Genomic DNA, 24,764 nt, shown 5'->3' on the forward strand with positions numbered 1-24,764 from the left:
AAAAAGACTTATGTTTAATCTCTGAATTGACCTACCTTTTGCCAAAAGAGAAGGGGGGTACAGTGTATACTGCTCAAAGAATGTAACAGTCACTGGTGCAAGAGTTTGTCCTCAAGTTAAATAAATGCCCCTGCAAGTATGAAGCTCATCATACCACCCTGAAAACAGAGGATGTTACCTGATTTCTGGAGCTAAAGCAAGATCAAGCCTCCTTAGTACTAGGCTGGGAGACCCCCCACAACACCAGATATCCAGGTAGGGATATGAAAAAATGCTGTCTAAAACCCTGGCAAGACAGAAATTAGTCTTGGGCTAAACGGACAAATGGTCTGACTCCATGAGAGAGGATTTCTAGGTTTTTGTGGTTTGTAATCCAGGGAACCTGATTCATAGAATCAGAGTTGGAAGATACCACATAGGCCATCCGATCCAATCCCCTGCCATGCAGGAATATACAATCAAAGCACCCTCAACAGGTGGCCATCCAGCCTGTTTGAAAACCTCCAGAGGAGGAGTATCCACTACAATCTGAGGCAGCATATTCCACTATTGAACAGTTTACCATCAGGAAATTCTTTCTAATGTTAGGTGGAATCTCTTTTCCTGTACGTTTCAATCTGTTGGTTCATGTCCTAGTCTCTATGGCAGCAGAAAACTTCCTCCATCCTCAATATGACATCCCTTCCAATATTCCTCATACATCGTGGTTTCCAGACCTTTCACCATTTTGGTCGCTCCCCCTCTGGACACACTTAAATTCAGATTTAGGTTGTGTGACTGGACTGCCTGATTCTTGTCATTCTCTGTCCTCTACCCTCATTACAGAGTTAATCCTCCAATTCTGCTGTGCTAAAGAGTGTGGCAAGAATGTCTGAAAATAAATTCAAGGCTCATTCCACCGCTAGAATTACTGAGCTGGGAAAAGATTTTGGATTCCATCTGAAGAAATCCATGGGATGTTCTCTTGTCCTATTCAGCCATGGAAATTCCAAAGCCCCATCCTCACCTTTGCTTTGATTCCTTTTGGAGAATTTTCTTTTGCTTTCTGTTGAATAATCTCCCAAAGCGAGTGGTTACTGAGAGATGCCTCACTGAGCAGGAAGTGGAAAGTTTCTGTGGCCATCAGAACTGGTTGCACAATTGTCTGCAGACAGCAGGAAGTTCATGGGTTTCTCAAAAGCTGAAGTAGTGCGTAGTGAATAGTATTTACTGCCACAACAATGCTATTCAATGTTGGTACTTTACAGCAATGCTTGATTCCTCACCGATATCAAAATGAAATTTATAACAGAGATGTTGCTTTCATACATGAGTTGTGAGACAAAAGTGAGATCTGGAGGGGAAAGGGAAAAGCAACTGCCTGAGGACAGACAAGAAGGCAGGTAGGCAGACAAGCGTGGGCCAGATGGGTGTTATGCAGGTCACTGCATGTACAGAGATGCTGAGTCTTCTTTGGGCAGATTTACATTTCCCCATAATGGAGGACTGCACTTGCCTGGAAATTTGGGGGAGAGCTTGGAGAAAGCTACTATTTTAGAGAACAACTCCCAAAATCTAGCATGCTGCCTGGAGAATTCTGGGAGTTGCACTTCAGAAAAACTTCTCCAAGCTCTGTCTGTTTCCTACTTTAGAAGTGTGTGCGAGGTGTAGAGTGTATGCTCTTTTGCCAAGTGAAGGTTTGTTGGCATATACTAAAATTTAGAACCGGTTGAGAGAAACTCCTGTGCACAGTCAGGCTAGAAGGTCAGGACTTTCAATAACAGAATGTGCTCCAACAAGCATAGATTGTCCTTTACTGTTGTTACCAAAATACTGTAGGTAGTAGAAGATGGTTTCAGTTCCATTCTGCATCCTCTTAAGAGTCAGAACTGAATCACTCAAATCAAGCAGATGATGCAACCCCTAAGGAAACAGAAACTCTTCCTCGTGTTACGTGGGCAAGTGCAAAAGTTTAGAGTACTTTTTTTTTAATTTTTAAAAGTTTATCAATAGCCTCTTATATACATATAATATTCACAAAGGAGTTCATGATAGCTCGTTGCTTTTTAGACGGGTCTGCTGGTGAGTTCTTTCTTGGCTCAGCATCTCTTTTCACCGTTGGTTCATGAGGAGAAGCCAAAGCATAGTTTCCACTTCAGCTTTCAGGGCTCTGAACTAAGTGAAATCCTTGCACTACTAACTGGGTACTGAGAGTAGTCCAGATTCATCTGCTGTATCCAAAATTTTACAGATAACTGGTGATTCCACCTGAATAGGAAAAATATGCATTAGCAGGTGATCTGTCTCTTAACTGCAGTCACAATGATCATCATACTGTAAGATGTATGACTATGACTGAATGGGACAAAAGATTAACTAAAAGGAAAATGTAGGGTAATATACCCTTACAGAAGGTCTCTATAAATCACGTAGCATAAAAGTCTATGAAGGAACGTCTGGTACTTATAAATTCTCATTTAACACTTAGAAAATAATGCAAACGTTTCCTGAACTTATACACTGTATATATTTACTCCAATTATACCATTTAAACCATCTCCTGGAGTCCAGGTCCATTACTCAAACCACTACACCACACTGGCTCTCCATTTACATTTTTACAAAATATTACACCATATTATATGCCGCTAACAATCAAAATATAAAACAAAGGGCTGAATTTGGATTTAATCATTCCCAAAATAGGCACATCAAAATCAAAGAAACAATTAAAATGGAGGAGAATGGAGTGAGTTTCATTTTCTTAGAAGGGTGCACTCCCTCACATGCCTTCAGGGAGCCCTAGTCCCCAAATGCCACCTCTGCATTGAAGAAATAGGTGCCATTGGGACAGAGTTGTAGTGAGAACAAAAGCTCACCACCACCAAAAATTTAGGCCTCTCCCTTAATGTACAGGGATTTTATTGGGGAGGCCACTCCTTTAGACAGAACTCCTTAGGATTTTGCAAAATTAAAGGTTGCCTTCTGCACACACACTATAAGCTACTATACAATGTAAAGAAGAATAATGGACAGACATATCCAAAGTCTTTTGGGAAGCTCTGCTAATCACAAGCGTGTCTTTCAAAATACTCTTTTCCTTGTTCTCCTTCCTTCACCAGAGCTGTGAAGCATTTGGATAATTTAGACAGTGAAAGAAAGAGGGACTGTCGTGACTTTCATAAAAATCAATACAATCACAAATACAACCAGACAGAAGCTGAGACCTGAACTCCCTCTAATCTATTTACTTCTTCCACATTTAAATCAACAACAAGGGACTGCATAGATTTCAGCTGGGTTGTGCCCAGGGTTCTTAACACTAAGATGGAAAACAACTTTTTTTGCTTTAAACCTTAGGCTACCCTTTTCATTCTGTCACAGTGTGGGCTAAGCAGAGACTAAGTTTCTGAGAAGAGATTATTCCCATCAACAGACTTTTCATTCATTCTAACATTAGAAAGAGCTCATGTTTTAAACCTGACCTGATAAAAATTTGAACACGAAAGTTCCATCCAACCTCTAATGTTCTTATTATCATGTAAGGTAAAAGAAGCATTCTAAATTGATAGGCTTTTAGCTGGACTCAAATGATTTTAATACTCAAAGTAGTTCAAAGACTACCTCATGTCTGCCTCTGAACACTCTCTTTGAAGAGCATCTCAAATAGTATTAACAAGCTTTTAGATTAAATGTGAGCTATTATTGTATCACCATTAACTCTATAAATAAAATGTCTTGGAAAACAGTAGGTCTTATATCACATCATCCATTTCTTTCCTGTCTCCTGCGCATTTTAAAAAGATGCTCAGTGGAAAACTGAGTAAAGAAATAAAAGCTTTAGTATACAGTAACATGCCAATCTCAAGACTGACAAAAAACTGAATGTTCTGCATCTTAATTTACATGTTTTATGTAAGCAAAATGCATTTTTCATGAGAAACATTATTTCTAGGGACCAGTCTTCTTATATCAAGTTGACAAATACATACCCCAAGGATATACTGACAGGAGTGAGGTTCCAACATATAAACAGTTACAGCGTGAGGAGAATCAGATTCCTTGCACCTTAAAAACAGAAGTGGCTTTTAGCAAGTATCTTAGATGCAAAAGAATGGTTCTTTTTTTTAACAGGCAACACCTAGCCTCAAGGTGTTTTACGCATTTGCCTCAGACATAATCCTGATGATGTTCAAATAGTTGGTGCAAGATATCCTTGCCTAGCTTTTTATACAGGGTATTTTAAGCATCAGTACATTGATACAGAAAGACGTCAGTCTGGATTGCCATACCGTGAAATAAGCAATGTGGACACAAAGACACAAACTGAAATGTCCTAAAATGTCTTCCTTCCAGAGAGTCAAAGCAGAGATAACTATATACACCACCATACAAAAAGATGCTAGATTACTGTATGAAAATCCAGAGACAAGTCCATGCCTATGACTGTGCCCAGAGAGAATAAGCTCCTTGAGAAGCAGACTGAAAACTAACTGGTAAAAGTGTTCTTGAGAGCTGGGGTTATATGGATTATTCTGTGGCACAAGTTGTTGTGGAACACATGCAAGTATTAAGTAATAGTTAAACTTCTTTCAACTGGGCCCAGTGATCAACAAAAATCTGGTCATGTCATTCCTTAGAAGCAAAATGAGGTGTATTATAAGAACCTTTTGTTGGGGCAGACTATCCAAAGCAGTGCGTCTCAGAGTTCCTGATGTAGAGAACCAGCATTTTCACCTAATGTGCCAGGGATTGGCCCCATATTTGGGCTCACTGGTTACAACTATCCCCCACCCTTTCCAGGAAATTCATCACAGATTGGCAAGGCGATGGCTTGCAGACCAGCACTGGTCCACAGACTGCTACTCAGAGTAGGAATGATGTAAACAAACCCATCCAAAACAGAGTAATTTCAAGGAACAAAACTCACTTCAATTTCACTGTCACCTGTCGAGGTCTGTCAGTTAAATCACAAACATCTCCATTTCCGTAGTAGTGTGACACCATTCTGTTCAGGGATTTCCAAAATAGAGTTACTTGAAGCTGAAAACTTTCATAACTCACATATGAAGCAACAAGAGATGCAGCTCCTCACCCTGATCATCTCTAGAACTATTAGAAAGCACACAAACCAGATTACAGCCAGTACTGAATTTCACATAAAAACCTCTGAAAAAATAATATTTGTGAACAAATAAAGAATAAGACCATGCTCTGCAATTTGGTTCTGCTTTGGAGCTTGGAAATTCCTGTTGCTTTCAGATGCAATCTGTGGCCCAGTTTCATGCCCTAAGGCTCTTTGACAAACTACCCCAAATGCCCCAAACAACAACAAATCAACTCAGAAGTGAGTTGAAATTCTCTTCTGCTTTTGAAATGGGAATTAAAATAAAAAAATGTTAAGCAGTAGTAGCTGTAACCCATTTAAAAGGAGGCTGAAGGCTTTCATAGCTGGCATCTATAGTTTTTTGTGGGTTTTTCAGGCTATGTGGCCATGTTCTAGAAAAGTTTCTTCCTAATGTTTCGCCAGCATCTGCCAGCATTGGCATTGTCTGAAGATGCCAGCCACAGATGCCGGTGAAACATCAGAAAGAAACTCTTCTAGAACATGGCCACATAGCCTGAAAAACCCACAAAAAACTATAAAAGGAGGCTTTTTAGGAGAACCATTCATTTTTCTTGTTGCTTGTGATAGAAATTTTGCCACATTTCTGCACCAACTACTAATCCAGAGAAAGGGAACAGGAAGGTTCACTTCCCTGTTTGGCAGGGAACTGCAGACACTGAGTAGTAACAGACACACTGTGAAGTTGCCACTTGGTATATAGCCCTGTTTTGATTTATTTTCATGTGTATGTGAGTTAAGGAAGTCAGTTAATTTGAACAGGAGATACTATCTCACTTTTTCTAAGGAACCCAAAGAAATTTGGCGTAACACTGTCCTGCACTTGTCATGCAATCTTTGTAGATCTCATTAATCTGAAATTTGAGTATGTAATAGATAGCAGGGCCAAGCATACTTATCAAATTTGCAGATGACACCAAATTAGGATGAATAGCTAATACTCCAGAGGACAGGATCAAAATTCAAAATGACCTGAATAGTGCCACTGTATTCGGCTTTGGTCAAGCCCCACCTGGAATATTGAGTCCAGTTCTGGGCACCACAATTCAAAAAGGACATTGAGAAACTGGAGTGTGTCCAAAGGAGGGCGACTAAAATGGTTAAGGGTCTGGAAACCATGTCCTATGAAGAATGACTTAGGGAGCTGGGGATGTTTAGCCTGGAGAAAAGAAGATTAAGAAGTGACATGATAGCCCTGTTTAAATATTTGAAGGGGTGTCACATCGAGGAGGGAACAAGCTTGTTTTCTGCTGCTCCAGAGAACAGGACCAGGAACAATGGATGCAAGCTCCAGGAAAAGAGACTCCATCTCAACATTAGGAGGAACTTCCTGACAGTAAGGGCTGTTCGACAGTGGAACAAACTCCTCAAAGTGTAGTGGAGTCTCCTTCTTTGGAGGTCTTTAAGCAGAGGCTGGATGGCCATCTGTCGGGGATGCTTTGATTTGGATTTCCTGCATGGCAGGGGGTTGGACTGGATGGCCCTTGTGGTCTCTTCCAACTCTACGATTCTATGAGTCTATGAATATCTGATAGATTAGATGGCCCATGTGGTCCTTTCTAATCCTAAAATTCTATAATTCTATTTTGAGCTTCCAGAGTCAGGTCAAACAGTGTAGGGTAAAAACAATATGGATGCAAATTGACTTTAAGATAAGTGCAATAGCAAAATGGCAAATTCCCTCTCTTCAGAGCTTTACCTAAAAAATCAACTCAAACATACTTCACCGTCTGCAGGCCATCATCTTTGAGGTGATATGTTCTAGCCACATTTTTTTGTGCCCACTCAAGGTGTTCCTCCTTGTTCCATGTGCCCACAACTATAGTTGTTTTGCCATTTTCTTTATCCTAAAAATAAAATTTTAAGACACTGTTAATTTAGGAACTGACCTGACCTGATATAAGACTAGATTCTAAATTTGTTCAACCCAACAGCCTTGTTTTCAAAAGCTTTCTTATGCAGAAAAAGAAAAAGCATCATGTCACCATTTAGTAGCAGAATCTTTCAACTGCTGTTGTCACGTACCTTGTGATACTGATGTACATATTTGCCATAGCAGAATTCATACCTCCACCAGCCAACACCCTACAAAAGCCAAGAAGGAACATGAAATTCAGGAAAATGGTTTTTGTTCAGTACTGCATTCAGTGTATCCTTAAGATTTCATTAAAATTAAACAAATACTGGAGTTACATGACTAGCCCTGCATGTTAGGCTCTGTGGAGGAAGTTCAGAGAGCAAATCAGATCCCAGTGTTTGCTAACGTCTTTGAGATTAAAGGGAGGATTAAAGAGGTATTTCCAGGGGTCAGACTAGACCTCTCATGTTTTACAGATCCCATTCTATTTACCTCACCAAAACATAACACGGCCGGGAACGTATAAAACAAATGTACATATTATGCTATAATGTACAGTATATAAATTAGCTTTTGGAGGTTTTAAAAATATTTCAAAATACAAACAAATGAGTAATGACTTATTCAAAGTAATGGAAAAACATTAAGACTGACAAATTTATGTCAGGGTTCTACCTTTGCTTAATTACTCACATCTCACAAGGACATAACTCCATTGAGTTCCAGGGTGACTACCAATAACCACTACCAATAATAAGATGCACACTGCAAGTTCACCAGGTGATTTAGGTTATTAACCAGACCCCTTCCAAATACATCTATATGGTAATAGGGGACTAATGGCTTTTTGAAAAGTATTAACATGCTCAATGAAACTGAATTATATTTTGTAAAATGAAACTGCTTCTTTATGACGGCTCAATGATTGTATGACGTTAATCTGTGTTCTAACTTTCACAAGAGATGGTTAACCTGTATCTGTGTCTGTAGGTGTTCTGATTGTCAGAAGAGGTTCACATGGTAGACTGCTGCTCCGTACAAACAGAACAAAAATCAATACACACAGAAAGCTAGCATATCAAGGAACAAGATTGTAGACTAGCCTTTTGCTGGCATGTTGGCTTTCTATAGGGAGAGAATTAATGAGTACGGAGAAATGTTGTTGCTACCACTCTGAAATGGCACAACTCAAATATAGTTGATCCAACACAGAGAAAACCAGATCATTATGTAATCACTCAAGTTTAGTTTATCTGCATTTCGTGGAACTGTGCCATACATTTAAGTTGGTTATTCACCTTATGCTACTTAGATGTATGCTACTTTCTGGAATGAAATTTCTGTTTTTGACAGGCAGTAATGTAGAATATAGTTGCTTTGAAATGGTTTGGGTAATGAAAAAGCATAAAATGTAAGCAACGTTGCTTTAGCTTCTAGATCTTACTGACATCTTTAACCCTTCCCCCATTACTTTCTTTATCTATGTCTATGTGTGCATACCCACACACAAGTTTTCTTTCCAGAAGACAAACTCTTCCAATTCCATCTCAAAGTTGAAAATCATATTCTGAATTATGAATAAAAGTAGTTTAAATGGAAACTCTCTAGGTATATGCATTGCCTCTTTCAGACTCCCTACCTTCTATTTCCCTAAACCTCTACATTGACTCAGAAGTTTATAGAGCAGCTTGTATGTGAGTGGAACATGCCATGGGAAACCTTTTGTGATTCCCAAAAGTGTTATTTTCTAAAGCTTACACTTATTCTAGAATCAAATAAAGTCAACTTTGGAACAGAGATCTCTTGAAAATTCAACTGGATTTTATACAAACCAGCTCATGGCACAGCAACAAAATATACACAAGTATGTGTAGGAAGGAGGATTCAGTGCACAAGGGATATTTCTCACCCCATGGAAGCAGTAAGATCCACTAAGGAACTCTTTTATGAGCTGATCGTCAGTCAGTTTGGAGATGTGTGTTGTTCCAACTGTTAACAACTGGGGTGTTCCAACAGCAACTGGCTTGTGGAAGGAGGAAAATTTTTCTTCTTTTGCTGAATTAATTTCTTCCTGAAATTTAAAACATGCTCATGTTTGGATATGATAAATTTATTAACTGCACACATTAGATTTGAACCAATCCCAAACATATAGCCCTGAAATTGTGTTTCAGCTAGAAAAAAAAAAAGCAAAGAAAAAGAAAAAAGAAAAGAAAAAGAAGCAAATAAGTAATATGTCACATTAAAAAAAATAACTGATTTATTGCATTAGAACCTGTAATGTGGTCCTCAGTTCAGAGATTATGACACACGCAGGGATGAGGAGAAAACAAGAACACTCTATAAGTGAGTCTAAATGGTCATGAGGTAGATATTATGGCGGGATACAGACGGGCAGGGGAAGACGTCTTGGAGGTGTATTCTGCTGAATATGGAGCCTCTAGACCGCCCGCCCCGGGGGCGTGGCTCAGGAGATGGGGCTTCCACATGGGGGGCAGTGAAGACGCCTCAGCTGGGGCCGTTTCTGACCCGCAGTTTCCAAACCGCCGCCTCGGAGGACGCTGCAAAGAGAGAGGCAGCTTCCTCACGGGCGGCCAAAAACGGGGCTTTTTTTTTTCCTTTGCCGGCTGGCGGATGCGCAGCTGCAGCACTCAGCAGCGGCGGCAGAAAGCCTATGGGCACATTTAAAGTGCCCAAGCCCCTTTAAAACTTTCCCCCCCGCTCTGCCCAAGAACAATGGTGGTCTCCTGCCAGCTGGTGATCAGCTGGTGTTGGCATCCTTGTCCGCTTGCACTTTGCCAGTGTCACCAGCATCATGGATGCCTCCTCTCCTTTGGTCCCCGTGCTCCTGCTGAATCTGCAATGCACAGCCACAGCTGTCGCCGCTGCCACCGCTGTCCCCCTGCCATCCCCCATCACCTCCCTTGTACATATGTAAATATTTACAGTTTTGGGGTTTTCATTGTTAGGTGAAAATGGCACAGGAATGTGTGTAGGGGCTCACTTTAAAGTCCAAACTTTCCAAGCAGCGCATGCGTACATGTTGCTCTAGGGTTAGGGTTAGGGTTAGGAGTCTTAAAATGCGCTGCAGCTGTGCTGCAGCTTCCACACCTGCATGGCAGCTGACGCTGCAATTAAAGCCTGACTGCAAACTGCGCATGTTCCAGGACCCCGACTCATTATGCGACGCAGCTGACTCGGAGCTTTTAAATGGGCAACTTAAATTAGCGGCGTAGCAATTGTGACGTACCGGTGCAGCAGCTTACAGACGGAGCTGCGCAGCTGCGCATCAAACGGAAAAGAAGCGGAGAAAAGCAGCACCTTTTTAATGCCGCCTCTTCCCGCTTGGGGCGTGCGGGGGGCGTGTTCATGGCGGCATTCAGGTAAGGCCCGTCTGAAGGCTCTACCTTCATGACGTCATGAATACACCCCTTTTTGCCCGTCTGTATCCCGCCTATATTTCTAAAATAAGATTTAATGTATACCAATAGCAATAGCATTTACATTTCTATTACATTTCTGTATCGTTTAGTAGTGAACTCAGCACTCACTTAGCGGTTTACAATCTGTAAGCCAATTGCCCCCACCAAGCTAGGTACTCATTTTACTGACCTATGAAAGGATGGAAGGCTGAGTCAATCTTGGAGCCCTGGGATCAAACTCACAACCTTGTGGCTGCAGTACCAGCATTTAACCACTGTGGCATCAGTATATGTAATGTATATATACAGGAGTGTATATAATGTATATATATCGTGGCTGTCCGCAAGAGTACTAACTGGACATCACACAACCACCTTAGCTTTAATATACTAACTTAACATCTTTAGTAGGAGGAAAACCTCATGTCCTAAACTGAGATTTAAGATAATCATGTCTGAATTGGGTGATCTGTAGAGGGAGGTGGCTTACCCTCCTCCCCAGAGAAGACAAATTATGCTTACACTGTCCAGCAGAAGAGCAGGTTGCTAGAAGGCATTCCTAATGCCCAAAACTTGGAGAGAAAATAGAGTAACCAATGTTCAGTGATAGAACACATGCTTTCGCAGAATCATAGAACTGTACAGTAGGAAGGAATCCTAATGTCATCTAGCCTAAATCGGCAACTAAAGCATCCCTAACATGATGGCTAGCCAGCCTCTGTTTAAAGACTTCCAGTAAAGGAGAGGCCTTCACCCTCTGAGGCTGTTCATTCAACTCTTACAATCAGGAAGTTCTTCATAATCTTTAGCTGAAATCTCTTCTTCTCTAATTTGAATCCAGTGGTTGAAATCACCATCAACAGCTGCAGTTTTTCAGTCATAATTTGTATTTCATGTCTGTGTCATCAGTGCTGCACTAGCAGGTTCTTACCTCCTTGGCTCTCCTAAAAGGCATCTTCATCATTTCTTGCTGTTGCTCTAACTGTTCAAGGTTATGGGGTTTAAGTGGAGATCCTGGCAATGACTGGCAGAATATGTCATTCACAGGGGAAGCTCTAAACCTGTGGAAACAAAAATATTGACACGGTGCTTTTAATATAAGAGCTAGATTTTTTTTAAAAGTTGTAACTCCCAGATTCTGCACAGCCAGTATGATCATATGCTCACAAGGAGATTCCAGGAGACACAGTCCAAAAAGGGAACTTTTCTAAGCTTTGGCTGTGGTATACAATACCCAACTCAGCTAAAGTTGGCAGAGAAGTTTCCTTAAATTCATCCATTGAATTCAGGGGGAGATGAAATTTAATGTGCAAGCCTGCAAGTGTGTAGGGTTTTTACCATTGTCTGTAGAAAGGGAGAGGTCTGTGACACCTTAAAAATTCTGTTCATTTCCATAGTGGAAAATTTTAGTACCATGTATGAATTTCATTTTCCAAATCACAGCCCAGGGGTGCAATTTTACAGGAAGCTAAAATGTATTGGAACCATCTTTATCATGACAGTGGAATATAGTGGCCTCTCTCTAGTCACACCCAGTGGACCTGATCCAATTCTCTACGGGTGCTGTGATGTTTACAGGGAGCACTTGATTATCAGAAACTTCAGTGCTGAACAGAGGAAAATATGGCACACTTTGCAGATCGTTGGGATGAGTATTGCAGTGACTCTAAACTACTGTATTAATCCACCCACAAAACATGGACACTCATCAGCTATCACTTCCACTTCTGATTGAAATAGTTAATCATAATGTAAATGTATCTCTGTATCTCAAGATAATGCTTCTTATATATTGGAATGCTTAGATCAGAAAGCAGTTTAACTCTATTCTTTCTTCATCCTTTCTGAAGGTACTGGATGAAGAACAGCTAAAGTGGGGTGGATGTGGGGATAAATGTGCCTCTTCCCTGCTGTCTACTACCATTATTTCACATGTCATAAAAACAGAACCTCAATGTTGTGTCCAGGAGGAATTTACCTCAACTGGATTAAGAAAATATATTAGATTTATTTTCCCATTTTAGATCCAGTCATCATGGTGTGTGAAACTCAAATTACTTTGCCAATAAATAAATAAATAAATAAGAAGAAGGAAAGAGAATCTGTTCATGAACAACTTCTCTTAACTTGGTTATGGTTTTGTTTTTGTCTAGTGTCCACAAAAACATTTTTTTTCAAATAATCTGTATCTCTATAATATATTTGTATAGTTTTTAAAAGTTGCTAGCAACTTTAATCCAATACTACTTTTAATACAGACCCAGATATTATTTTGGTTTTAACTAATGCTGCAGATTCTGAAATGTTAAGCTTCTCAGAGCAGAATGATACATTATGCCAAACAAAGGTTTCCCTCCAACAGCATTCTTTCCTCAAATTCTCATCCTTTCCCCTTGTTCCTGGAGGATTAGAGATGCCAAAGCCTGGAATAAAAGGAGGAAATTTCAGAAACTCCTCCCTTTATGCTTTCTTTCTTTCTTGCCTGTTCCTCATAAACAGAGGGGGGGGGGGGCAACCAAAGGGATTCCTTATAGTTCGAGAGTTCAGAACTTTGTACCCCCCCATTTGTAACAATAACATTTTAAAACGTAAATTCAATTTGTAATTACTTTCTGAATAAACTATAGCTATAATCAATGAAACATTATATTTTTGTGGCAAACCAAGTTATATACATCTTACGTTCCTAAAGTAACAATGATTTCCATTCTTTAAAAGGTACTAACACCACATGTGTTCCAATTCTCCCCCCCCCCCCCCCCCATTCCCATGTTTTTCAGGGAAAAAATGATGTTTTCCCCCCTCATGACTTCAACATTTCTGGGGGGGGGGGAGCCATTTTACATCTCTATGTTGGATTACTTCTCTGCTTCATGATGTCACCACACTGTGTAGAGCGCAAATATCTGTGATGTGGAGTGGAGGCAGGAAACACACCAAGTGACTACTATCACTACCCATAATTTTTCCTACATATTGCAAGGAAAAGGGAAAGAACCTGACACAGGGATGTCAATTTCTGCAGCCACCCCATGGCAGGGATGCTAACCTTCAACCTCCCTTTAAGAAGCTTAACTTACAGATAGAAAACTCTACCTGTATTTAGGATGGCTGCACAGCAGGGGAGTCAAAACAACTACTTCATATTCACATGTGGTGACTTCAGCCACTGACAGGATTTCATGCTTTGCTTCGGGATGGCAGACATACATCACTGAACTTGATCTGGGCAAGTTTTGTCTCAAGCTACAAGGTGTGCCATTTCCCATCCCTATGGAGTAGTATGGTGTCATCTGCCCTTCTATATTTTTCGTAGGTATCTAGATGGATAAAACAAAGGACAGAAAAAAGCAGAAACATTAATTTGGGAATTGCTACATAACAGTATGCTTCTAGGTAAGCCCCACTTTTGCTTAAATGCCCCAACGTCTTTTCACATTAACTTGGTATCCGCTAGGATTTGGAAAAGGACAACCTTTTCTCCACTTACCTCTTTTATACTGTCTTTTTCATCTTCCTTCTCTTCTTGCTCTGGAAAATATTATAAAGCAGTAGAAAAATTAAATTATGCTTATTAGTATTTCTTAAAGTTGGCTTCTAAACAGGAGACAGATTGAACTTTGGGGGGAAAAATCTTCTCACATCTCTCTCTTGGTATAAAACCATAATGCACTGAGATATGTAACACAGCCAAACATAGGCAACACATTCCTTTGAATAACTATACAACCTTAGTATACCATACAGCTTAAATGTGAACATGGGTATTTTTCAGGGAAAAAATGGAGATTAAAAGAGTGTGTGCATGGATAAGTTTGTATTTCACCCTTTCCTGAGCAACATCCTTCCCACTAGTTGGAGGAAAATGGGACAAGGGATCTGTTTATCAAAGCAAAGCAGTGTCAGAAGTGCTAAGTACTGTTCAAATACACAGAAAAGAGGCTTTAAAATCTGGAAGTTTTGGTCAGCTTCTAAATGATCAGATTCCTCTTTTTATTTTATAGTGTTGGCAGCTGCTGTTATTTTACATGTTTGATTCTGCTCTTTTACTGTATGTTTTCTTGTTTTTCTTTTGAACCATTTAAAATGTTTTTCTTGAGAACCCTTGGCCTTAGAAGGCAGTATAAAAACGTCTCTGTTGGGGCAAGTAAAATGCAGTTTTCCTTTTCAGAGGCACCCAGCTTGCCTTACATAAATGCCCCACTGAGGGGACTTAAGATCACACATCAAACTTATAGCTTGGAAAAGTAACTTTTGGGATAATTCCCAGAATCTCCTGGTTTGTGGCCCCACTGGCTGAGGGAGTTATGGTGGTTGTATCTCAAGTCCCTAAATCTGAGGTCTTACCACTGGACATATAGGGCCTGTTGGTATAGGCTCTATTCAAACATCTATCAAAAGAGATTTTGTTTATGATGTATTTATTAATAAATAAGAGAAGCAGTGTGATATAGTGGTTTGAGTGTTGGATTACAACTCTTGAGACCTGGGTTCAATTCCCAGCTCACCCATGAAAACCACTGGGTGAGCTTGGGGATGTCATATGCTCTGAGCTTCAGGGGAAGGCAATGACAAACTTCCTTTGAACAAATCTTACCAAGAAAAGTCCATGATAGATTCACCTTAGGGTTGCCATAAGTCAGAAATGACTTGAAGGCAAACAACAACAACATTAATAAAAACTGAATAAACAAACGCCCAGTGTAAAGAGGATGCTGATGAGTAGGTATCTGCATCTAATTCACTCACCCAGTTGTGTGTAGGTTGAATATATATTTGACACTTGCATTGAAGTGCCCCGAGCTAGCTAACACACACATGAAAACCAATTGAAAAATTACTTATAGTTTGTATTGAAACAGCATTTTGCTTCTGTACAAGGTAAGTTACCCAACTTTCTGCAAGTGGAGAACAGAGGAATAAAGTAGTGACAATGTATGATGGAATGAAGGAAAAGATGCTCAATAACATTTAAATCTTCCTGGACTGGAAATAAATGCTCCTAAACAGGAATATTTTTATCTCCACAGGTTGAATCCATTGTTGCTATTTATCTTTCTTAACAAATTAGATGCAAAGTTAATTCTTCTGTTCATTCAGATGACAGCAACAAACCTGGATCAAGCAGCGCACTCTTCCGTAGCATATTTCCAAGATAGTATTCTTGAATATTGATTTTCTACAAAGAAGAAAGATATATTTGTTTCAAAGCCACCACTCCTTTTCCAATACTTCATCTTTGTTATGTCAATAGGGCAAAAGAAACCAAACACATTTATGTACAAAACGTTTTAACAATTATTTTTATCTTGAAAATAAAAAGCATTAATGTTACATACCTGTCCAGTTTCTTTCTCTTCATGATACTGACGAATATGTTTTCCGTGACAGACTTCATAAGTCCAATATGATTCAATCTATTTTTTAAAAAAAAACTGTATTAACAAACTTAGTCAAGAAGTATTTTCAGAAAAAGAAAAGCTGCAGCCAGAGTTCAACTACTATCATGCAAACTGCTTTCTACAAGCTAGAAAGCGAAGGGATTTTCCACTTATCTGAAGTCTCAAACCTCATATATTAACATGTGATGCCATCCCCCCTTGATACATTAATAAAAATTGTTATTACATTAATTTTTTTTAAAAAAGAAGCTGCTTTATACAGTGGTCCCTCCGTTTTTGCTGGGTTGATTGTGAATGTGGAAAAACGGCAAATAAAAAAGCACTATTCTTTTTATCTAAGAGGACACCACTCAAACAATCTCCATGTCCGTCAGTGCAATTTTATGGTCAACATCTGCCAGAACCTGATCACAGAATCATTCTGGAGGACCTAAACGCGTCTTCTCTAGAAACATCTAAGTTCTCCAGCACAACTCTATGATTAACTTCTGGCAGAGTTGTGCTGGAGAACATAGAGATTACTAGGAAGAACATATTAATCAAAACTGTAAATAATCAAATTTGCAAAAGTCAAAGCTGCAAATGTGGAGGGCCAACTGTAAATGAAATGTGTCACTTTCAAAATCAACAACTGCACCATCAGATTAGTGCAGTTTATTTAACATCCTCAGCACATCCTGTGGAACATGCAGAGATGGAAGCCAACCCTCAACTTCTCCTATACATTATAGGGCAGGGAAAAACGCAACCTTCAGACCCCACATCTGTGATCCACAGCCATGGTACCAGTCCCCCCCTCCATTGTTTTAGATGCCATTTTCAGGTGATAATTGTCTGAAAATCTTCCAAAATCCCCCAAATAGGCATAACCATGGAACCCACCCCCAACTCATCTAAATGTTTTCTTTTCTCTTTTCCCCTTCTAAAACAGCAACAGGAGGTGATGCAATTTCACTTACTGTTGACATTTTGGAGAGTAAAACAAGGGAATGTAATATTTTGGCACACTTCTGTGAGGATGTGGCCTGCAGGTGGGACTGGCCCCTATGTCCCATATAGTTGCCCACCCCGCTGTAGGACCATTGTATCCATGTAAGTTTTGGTACTGGTATTTGTTTGCAGAAACAACTTCTGTATTACAGATCTTGTATGAAGGACAAATGTGAAAAGAAGCTGTGTGATGGCATGCTTTCTGAAAATGCTTGGCTATTAATTTTGCACAAAGCTAGTCTAATGAAAAGGGACAGCTCAACAACATGGACTTGTAAGAAGTTACATATTTAGATACTTAGATACTCTAAGCCCTTCCTTGAAGCTTGAAGGCATGTTAAACAGTTCTGTTATTACTAAAAAAGGAGAGGGGGAAAGATGTGGCTGCATCATGAAATCACAGACTTGCTGCTTAAGAGGCAAACATTTTGAGTATCTTTAGAATTCACTAAAGTATACAGTCTTGGGTCCCTGAGTTAAGAAGAAACACATAGCAGCTTCTTAACACACCCACCAGTACCCTGGGCTAAATAGGTGGGTGCCTCATGAAACAGTGCCCTTTCAACTACAAAGCACAAATGCTAACGTTCTGTGTGGTGAATTTTCTTCACTGTAGCGTACCTACTCAAGATATGTCAGCCAGAACTTTGAGTGATTTAAAAATCTTTAAATTTTTAAAGCCAAATTTTTGTCCAAGGTTTAATTCAATTCACACCCACCAACTTTCCTGAAAAACACAGACAAGACTAAACATTAACACGGGGAAGGTTCACAGGAAATAAATGTACAGTTCTAGGTTGCTTATTTATTTTACATCATTTTATCTCAGTTACTGATATAGATATTAGAATCTGGGCCCTGTGGTGTTAAACCAAGCCAAACCAGACATACCCTGTAAGAACAGCTGCTTTGTTTAAATAGAGGTTCCAACAATTCTGCAGGGCTAGGTCCCTTGTAATCTTTTTCTTCCTCCTAAAACACAAAGAATCAGGTGTCAGTAATGCCTTGAAGGAACACAGAACATTGTAGTACTTTACAAACAGGGCCAGACATACCATGAGGTAGAATGAAGTGGCCGCTTTAGGCAGTAGGCCTTGGGTTAAAAAAAAAAGAGCAGCAAATTTGTTAGTTATTTAATTCACTCACTACTTTTGCATTTTTCCTGCCAGGGATTAGTAAAGAAGTTTGTGATACTCCTTGCCTTGCTTACCAGAAACAAAACAACAAACAAACAAAAAACCACCCATGGCTGGGTTTAAGTAGTAATGCATCTTGGGGTGGGTGGGTGGGGATTGCTATATATTTTACTGCTTCAGGATGCAAAATGTCTTTTTTACAAAAGGGGTGGCTTTATTCATTTTATTAGGCTTCTTAAAACATGCGTAAAAACATCATTATTGAAAGACATAGTAAAAAAATTAGATAGAACAGTTTCCTTGATTGGTTTTAACATTGGTTAGACAAGAAGTACATGTCCCCAAATCCCACGTGCTGAGGTTTCTCCCACCATTCCTAGACATTACAGTAACTTCCCACAGGGGCCAACAATATGCCTTGGGAAGAAACCCACAAGGATCTAAGGGGAACAGCACTGTTCAGCAACTGATACTGAAAGCCATACTGTATTCCCTCCTCATGTAGGTGCACGCTCCACAAACTGGATTTTCTACTCCAAAAATTGTACTGAGTTAGCACAATCCCCATGCGTAACTCTAAACAGATATTCTGAATGCATGCATTAGTTGTGTGCACTTTTATCTCTTTTTGTCTTTCTTGCAGTCCTGCGTAGAACCATATATATGTATCCACACCCACAAAAGTATTTTAATTTATTAGCATTTTGCTTCTGGAGCAACCCTAGTTTATTTTATACTGCAGAGGATACTAGAAATACTTTTTGCAATGAAGTACACAAAACAAGAACAAACAAAATTTAAAATATAAACATATTTAATAATATATGTTAGAAATTTATTACAAACCACTTTAAAATTAACCCACCAAAAACCATTACTTTCTTCACCCCTACGTTCTAGGTAAGTTTTTTGTGAAAAAAAATGTCAACCACTCATATCTTAGATACTTAGAAGATAATAAAGCAGATATTCAAGTGTTCCAAATACACATGAACCCAACATTCTAGCACCTTTCAAAAAGTGCAGGCATGATCTCATTTTAATCCTGCTTAACAGGATATCTGCTCTGGACAGTTTACAAAATCACATCATTTCCTCCTACCAAGTTGGCAAACATATTTCATACAGCCAGCTGGTAAGATATAAACATCGGTGTAACATCCAATAAACCAATATATCAAGTCAACAGAGGAATGCAAATGATACATTGAAACCCTCCCTTTAAATAAACATTTTCCCCTTTTCAGATGATTCAAGCTTAGACCTGACTGGAACAGGAGTAAGTGATGTTTGGCTTGTCAGCACTATAGGACTATATGTTCCATCATCCTTACTGCCTATGCTGGCAAAGACCAGTGAGTTGTTGTTGTTATCAATCTAGGTCTCACCATGTTAATCTTAAAAAGAGAAGTCCAGGCAAAATCTTAATGGCTCCCATCTGAAGACTTGAGAATTTATTCAAAACCAAAATGTTTAAGAATGTTTTGTATTTATGTTTCTTCTTTAAGTAATATCTCTGGAAGACATCTTTGGCTTAACACAACTGAATCGCCAAAGCATCTCTTTACTCTGATCTTGGTTCCAAAATAGCACACCCAAGATCAGCTTATCCAAACTGTTCCAAAGGGGACTAAAAATGAAACATTCTTTGGAAATCATGCACACAGTTATATGCTTCTCATGACACCACTCACAGCTGCTAAAATTGATTTAGTGTATTCTGTGCATTATAAACATTTTACTGTAAAGTAGATTAGTAAGTTTTATATACAAACACTTGCTGGAGATCTGTTGCTCCAATAAAGAGACCACTTGCCTCATCTCCATTAGCTAATACTGGAAGAATGCACTTGTATTTTTCTTTATCTGCTGTTGTCATGATGACATAATGATCTTCTTTGTACAAAACTCCAGCAGTAGGCTAAAAAAGGATGAAGAAAGCACACAGGTTTTACTTGGATGTAAACAAAATTTAAAAATAAAATTATGATGACAGATAGTATAAAATATATCTGTTGGCTCATTACTGAAATAATATTTTCATAGCACTGAACCTACTTTTGAAGCTGCAGCTTGCTCTACTGGTTTATCAAGTTGTCCACTGAGCAACATAGTGTCGGGAAATGAAAAACAGAAAATAGCCTCTTGACTCTATGATAAACTACAAATATTACTTAAACTTTAAGAACAGTAACCCTAATTAATCCATCTTTTGTTTTGTTTTTTGCTGTGTGCCTTCAAGTCATTTCTGAATTATGGCAACCCTATCATGGGGTTTTCTTGGCAAGATTTGTTCAGAGAAGGTTTGCGATTGCCTTCCTGGGTGTGACTTGCCCAAGATCACCCATTGGGTTTTCATGGCCAAGCTGGGTATCAAACCCTGATCTCCCGAGTCACAGTCCAACACTCAAACCTTAGTGGCTCTCAATACCATTCATCAATACCAGTCCTCCCCTTTTATATTGGCAAAAAATGGCAAATCAAACAATATTATTGATTGAATAGCTACTGGTGGGCTATACAGTTGGCCCTTCTTATACACGGATTTTTTATACACAGATTCAAGCATCCACGGGTTTGAAAATGTTCAAAAAATGTATAAATTTACCTTGATTTTCCATTTTTTATAAGGGAGGCCATTTTGCTATGTCATTATATTTAATGGGACTTGAGCATACACGGATTTTGTTATCCACGGGGGATCTTGGAACCAAACCCCAGCGTATAACAAGGCTCCACCATACAATACTGTTGACCTTCAAGAATCTTTTTCTAATTTGTATTCTTCTCATTTTGATCAAGATAAAGCAAGCAAAGAGAGCCAGTCTGGTGTAGTGGTTTGAGGGCTGGACTACAAATCTGGAGATCAGAGTTTGATTTCCCGCTCAGCCATGGAAACCCACCGGGTGACCTTGGGTGAGTCACACATTCTCAGCCTCAGAAACCCCATGCTATGTTTGTCTTAGGGTTACCGCAAGTTGGAAATGATTTGAAGGTAGACAGCAACAACAAAAGGTAGAACAAGCACAACCTTTTATGGTTCAGACCTAAGCACAACTGTTCATTCACTGGCTCACAACGATATACAACCTGAGATGTGAACATCCAGAACTGCCCCAGTGCCACATTCTGGAGACTTCATATTTCTGAATGTTCTCTCTAGCCCCAGAACATTCTCCCCATTTTAACTATAGGCTGAGTATCCTTCATCCGAAATGCTTGGGACCAGAAGTGCTTTGGATATCAGATATAGGGATATGTGCATATACATAATGGGCTACCTTGATTGGATCGAAGTCTAAACATGATATCCATTTATGTTTTGTATAAACCTTATTCACAAAGCCTGAAAGTAATGTCATACAGAATATATTAAATATCTTTCTGCATGAAACAAAGTCTGTGTACACTGAACCATGAGAAACCAAAGGTATCACTATCTCAGCCACCCACATGGACAATTTTGGAGTATTTCGGAATTCCGTAGAAGGGAGATTCAACCTGCATTTCCTTTTCTTTTCATTCTCTGCCGTGGCATAAACAAGTAGAATGGACACTGTTCTTGAAGGATTCAACTGTTGAGAAAGATATATAGCAGGGATGGGAATCATGCAGCCCTCTAGATGCTGCTGGACTTCAACTTTCAGCATCTGGAGGGGCACTTAATTCCCAGCGACATACAGAAATTCAAGCTTCACATGGCATCTAAATGGGCCTGTCACACAGATTGTCTAAAATGCTGCTGTCTTGATTAAAAAAAAAGGTTTCAAGACAAATCAGCTAAAATATGAGGCAACAGCCACTATGGCAGACAGAGAAAAAAGTCCCAGTATGGCACTTCTACATGTAATAGTTACATGACATTTTTGTTAATTTTAGTCAGTTTGAAATTGCTGTCCCTATTATTTGCATTAATGTGGTTTATCTCTAGATAATCTTACAAATGTATTGTTCTAATTAAATATAACAGCCCCTTCCCCAACACACCTGTTTTTCTTCTCACAGCTACACAGCCTGTTTACTTTATCAAGTACTACTGTGATGGTGTGCCTTCAAGTAGTTTCTGACTTATGGCAACCCTAACGCAAATCTATCATGGATTTTGTTGGCAAGATTTGTTCAGAGGAGGTTTGCCATCCACATTCTGTAAAATTCATGGATTGTATTTTCACGCTATGTTCAAGCTGTGATTGGTTTTGACAAGAGATATTTTAAGCCTCCACCTTCATGGTGGCAATCCTTTGCACAAGGCTACTAACAGCTCACTGCATTTATAATTTTGGGATTCAGAAATATTCCATTTATCCTCCCCCTCTTTTAATTTTTATCAGTCAACAGTGAACAGCTCAACTTTTTCTACTTTGCAAAATCCTGTGGTTCATTTACTTTATAAGTTTACAAAGCATGAACCTGTCAACATCAAAGATCTCTTTTACAATGTAAATGATGTGAAGTCAAAGGTTTTCATGGCCGGCATCAATAGTTTTTGTGGGGTTTTCGGGCTGTGTGGCCCGAATTCTCTGAAGATGCCCATCACAGCTGCTGGCGAAACGTCAGGAATAAACTCTTCTAGGACATGGCCACATAAACCGAAAAACCCACAAAAAATGATCTCTGTTAAGTGAGAGTACAAACTCGGGATTGCTTAAGAAGACAACTAGTAAATCCAGATGAGCAACCTGAACAAGAATCACAATGCCTTGTTCCTCAGAGACTGACTTTCACTAGGAGACAATAATCAACTTTCTGCAAATTCCTGCTCTTGGTTCATAGCTAAACCAGTCTTCCCTGTCCAGAGGTAACATAGGTCTCTATGACAGATGCTGAGTTATGTGCGCTGTCTTCTTGTTCTAACTGATGGCAACCCTTTTCTGTAAGAACAATCTTGCTGGGCCATACTAAAAGGCCACCTTATTCGGTATGCTGTTGCTTAACTGCTTGAAAGGAAAGGAAGCCAAAACTATCACCTCCTGCCCATCCTTCAACATGGCCTGGGAATACACTATCTTTGCATGCAGTGTCTCTATTTAAGGTATTATAGCAAAGGTATCTTAGGGGGAAAATATTTCAAGTCACAGCAAGAGCATTTATTTATTTGTGCAACATAAAATAGCAAGTCCTGTACCTTTAATGGTTGCACAGAAGAGGGAATTTCAGGAAATGTTCCTTGTTACCCGGTTGTGACAAGCATCTCCTCAAATCCCCCTTTTTACACAGCCATTAAAAGTAATGGAGACCTCTCCAGTTTTCAATCTGGCAACTTTAATTTAGGAAGAACTTGTTACCAGCAAGGCAAAGAGACCTTGTGTCACCTTTAATTGAGAAAGGAGTTGTTGCATAAGCTTTCATAGACCATGCATTGGAGCAACTACATAAAGTCTACAAAAGCTTATGCTGCAACTTATTTTGCACAGTCAGGGGTAAAACAGACTGCCCCGAAGGAGCCCTGTCACTCCGTCCCTTTGATTGCTGGGTTGAGGCTGCGGCAAATGCATGCCACACCCCCAGAAAGCGACAACTTTTTGAGCTGGGAAAAAGCAGGTTTTCTGCCACAGCTGCAGCTTTTCGGGGCTACTGCGGCGGCGTGTGGCGTCCAAACGCTGCGCTGCCATTTTGTTGGGCGGGCGGCTTCATGGCAGCTTTGAGGCATGCATTCGTCTAAATGCTGCCAGGCCAGCTGTTTCGCCCCTTAGTCTCAGAAGTGCTAAAAATCCCTTTGCATGCTGATATCCCAGACTAACACAGCAGTGTCTCTGAATAGAGACTTCCTCTTGTTGTTTAAAACAACAACAGCAACAACGAGCTGCTTCCCGGCTGTCAACCTTGAATGTCGCAAATGCCGACTGTCCCTTGTTGGTATTTTGAACAAATGGCAGCAATGCTGTGCCTTTGAGAGCCCCGCCGCTTGAACTTGTTCTGCTTGAAGATGAGGAAGGCCAAGGCTGCTTTGAGGCTGAAGATGGAGTGACATGCCAGGGTAAATTCTTCCAGAACGTGGCCTCAGAGCACAGAAAGCCCACCAAGAACGATGGACTCCAGCCACAAGAGCAGCCACTGTTTTGAGTGGGTTCTTCCGCCGGAGAGGAAATCCCAGCAAACACTGTTGGCCACAAGCCACCTGCATCTGCACTGAGGAATGATCCACTCTGAGAGCGCTTTAGCTGCCCTGCTGAGTGCCCTGGGATGCTCTCTGGCAGAGGAGGCTCAATGGCTGGCAGCTAAAGGGTCTCAAACGGCATTCTCTCTCCCAGCCTGCCCTGCCCTGCCCTTCCCTTCCCTTCCCTTCGGACCCACCAGGCTGAGCTCGCTCCCGGGCCAAGTGACTCGGAAGGGGACGTCGTCGCTGAACTGCGGGAGCGACCGGCCTCCCGCGCCCTCCGCCGCCCGCGCCTCCCACAGGCCCCACAGCAGCGCCACCAGCAGCAGCGCCAGGCCCCCCGGCCGCCCCTCCGGCCGCCGCCCCAGCGCCACCGCCGGCGCCTCCTCCGTCTCCTGCCGCCAGCGCCGCCTCATCCTCGCTCTGGAAGCCCGGCCGGGAGGCCAAGCGCCCGCCCCGCAACCTCACAGGAGCCGGCCACGTCTGCTTCCGGAGGGGAAGGCCGTGACGTCACTTCCTGCCCCCTGAGCAATCTCAGGACTTCAACTCCCACAAGGCCCTGCCGCTTCGCCCAACGGCTAAGAACTCTGGGAGATGAAGTCCAAAGTTCATCTGAAGTCGGCCTTCCACACTCGCGACTTTGATTAATAGGTTCCTCTCTAGGAAACTCTAGGTCCTTCTGTGCAACTCTATGGCCACTTTCTGGAATGGAGAACCTGGAGATTCCTAGAAAGGATGCTTCTCTAGGAACCTCT

General features: G+C 40.5%; 2 protein-coding genes across 6 annotated transcripts in view; one reads left to right on the forward strand and one right to left on the reverse strand.

The window, feature by feature from the left end:
* Positions 1-15,664, forward strand: part of GPR75 (G protein-coupled receptor 75) — a 41,840-nt gene extending 26,176 nt beyond the window's left edge. The window contains exon 2 of the transcript XR_016281651.1: positions 15,415-15,664. The gene's annotated coding sequence lies outside the window, so the exon portion shown is untranslated. The remainder of the gene's footprint in view (positions 1-15,414) is intronic.
* Positions 1,350-24,511, reverse strand: ERLEC1 (endoplasmic reticulum lectin 1). 5 transcript variants are annotated; one of them, XM_089528922.1, is made up of 15 exons: positions 21,366-23,546; positions 19,971-20,013; positions 19,729-19,833; positions 17,668-17,748; positions 15,724-15,801; positions 15,500-15,563; positions 13,875-13,915; positions 13,595-13,704; positions 11,316-11,445; positions 8,872-9,033; positions 7,130-7,189; positions 6,827-6,951; positions 4,910-4,987; positions 3,972-4,047; positions 1,350-2,247 (listed from the first exon to the last, which is right to left on the reverse strand). In XM_089528922.1, exons 1-15 carry the CDS (start codon positions 21,560-21,562, stop codon positions 2,176-2,178), a joined length of 1,422 nt encoding a protein of 473 aa, XP_089385048.1. In that variant the 5' UTR covers positions 21,563-23,546; the 3' UTR covers positions 1,350-2,175. The 5 variants fall into 5 exon arrangements, with proteins under 5 accessions (XP_089385048.1, XP_089385045.1, XP_089385047.1 ...); XM_089528919.1 differs by having other exon boundaries at positions 13,481-13,704; positions 21,366-23,544; XM_089528921.1 differs by having other exon boundaries at positions 13,481-13,704; positions 21,414-23,543.
* Between the last annotated feature and the right edge of the window lie 253 nt (positions 24,512-24,764).

The sequence above is a fragment of the Sceloporus occidentalis genome, unplaced genomic scaffold (assembly GCF_023333645.1).
Source record: "Sceloporus occidentalis isolate IW3139 unplaced genomic scaffold, rSceOcc1.0.p SCAF_6, whole genome shotgun sequence".
NCBI lineage: Eukaryota > Metazoa > Chordata > Lepidosauria > Squamata > Phrynosomatidae > Sceloporus > Sceloporus occidentalis.

Coding starts and splice junctions, on each gene's coding strand:
- ERLEC1 (XM_089528919.1), bottom strand. CDS start 21,562: ATGCTGAAAGTTGAAGTCCAGCAGCATCTAGAGGGCTGCATGATTCCC. Junction 13,705..13,874: donor AAAAAGACAGTATAAAAGAG/GTAAGTGGAGAA, acceptor TTATCCATCTAG/ATACCTACGAAAAATATAGA. Junction 7,190..8,871: donor GATCTTACTGCTTCCATGGG/GTGAGAAATATC, acceptor TGGCTTTTGTAG/GGTGTTGGCTGGTGGAGGTA.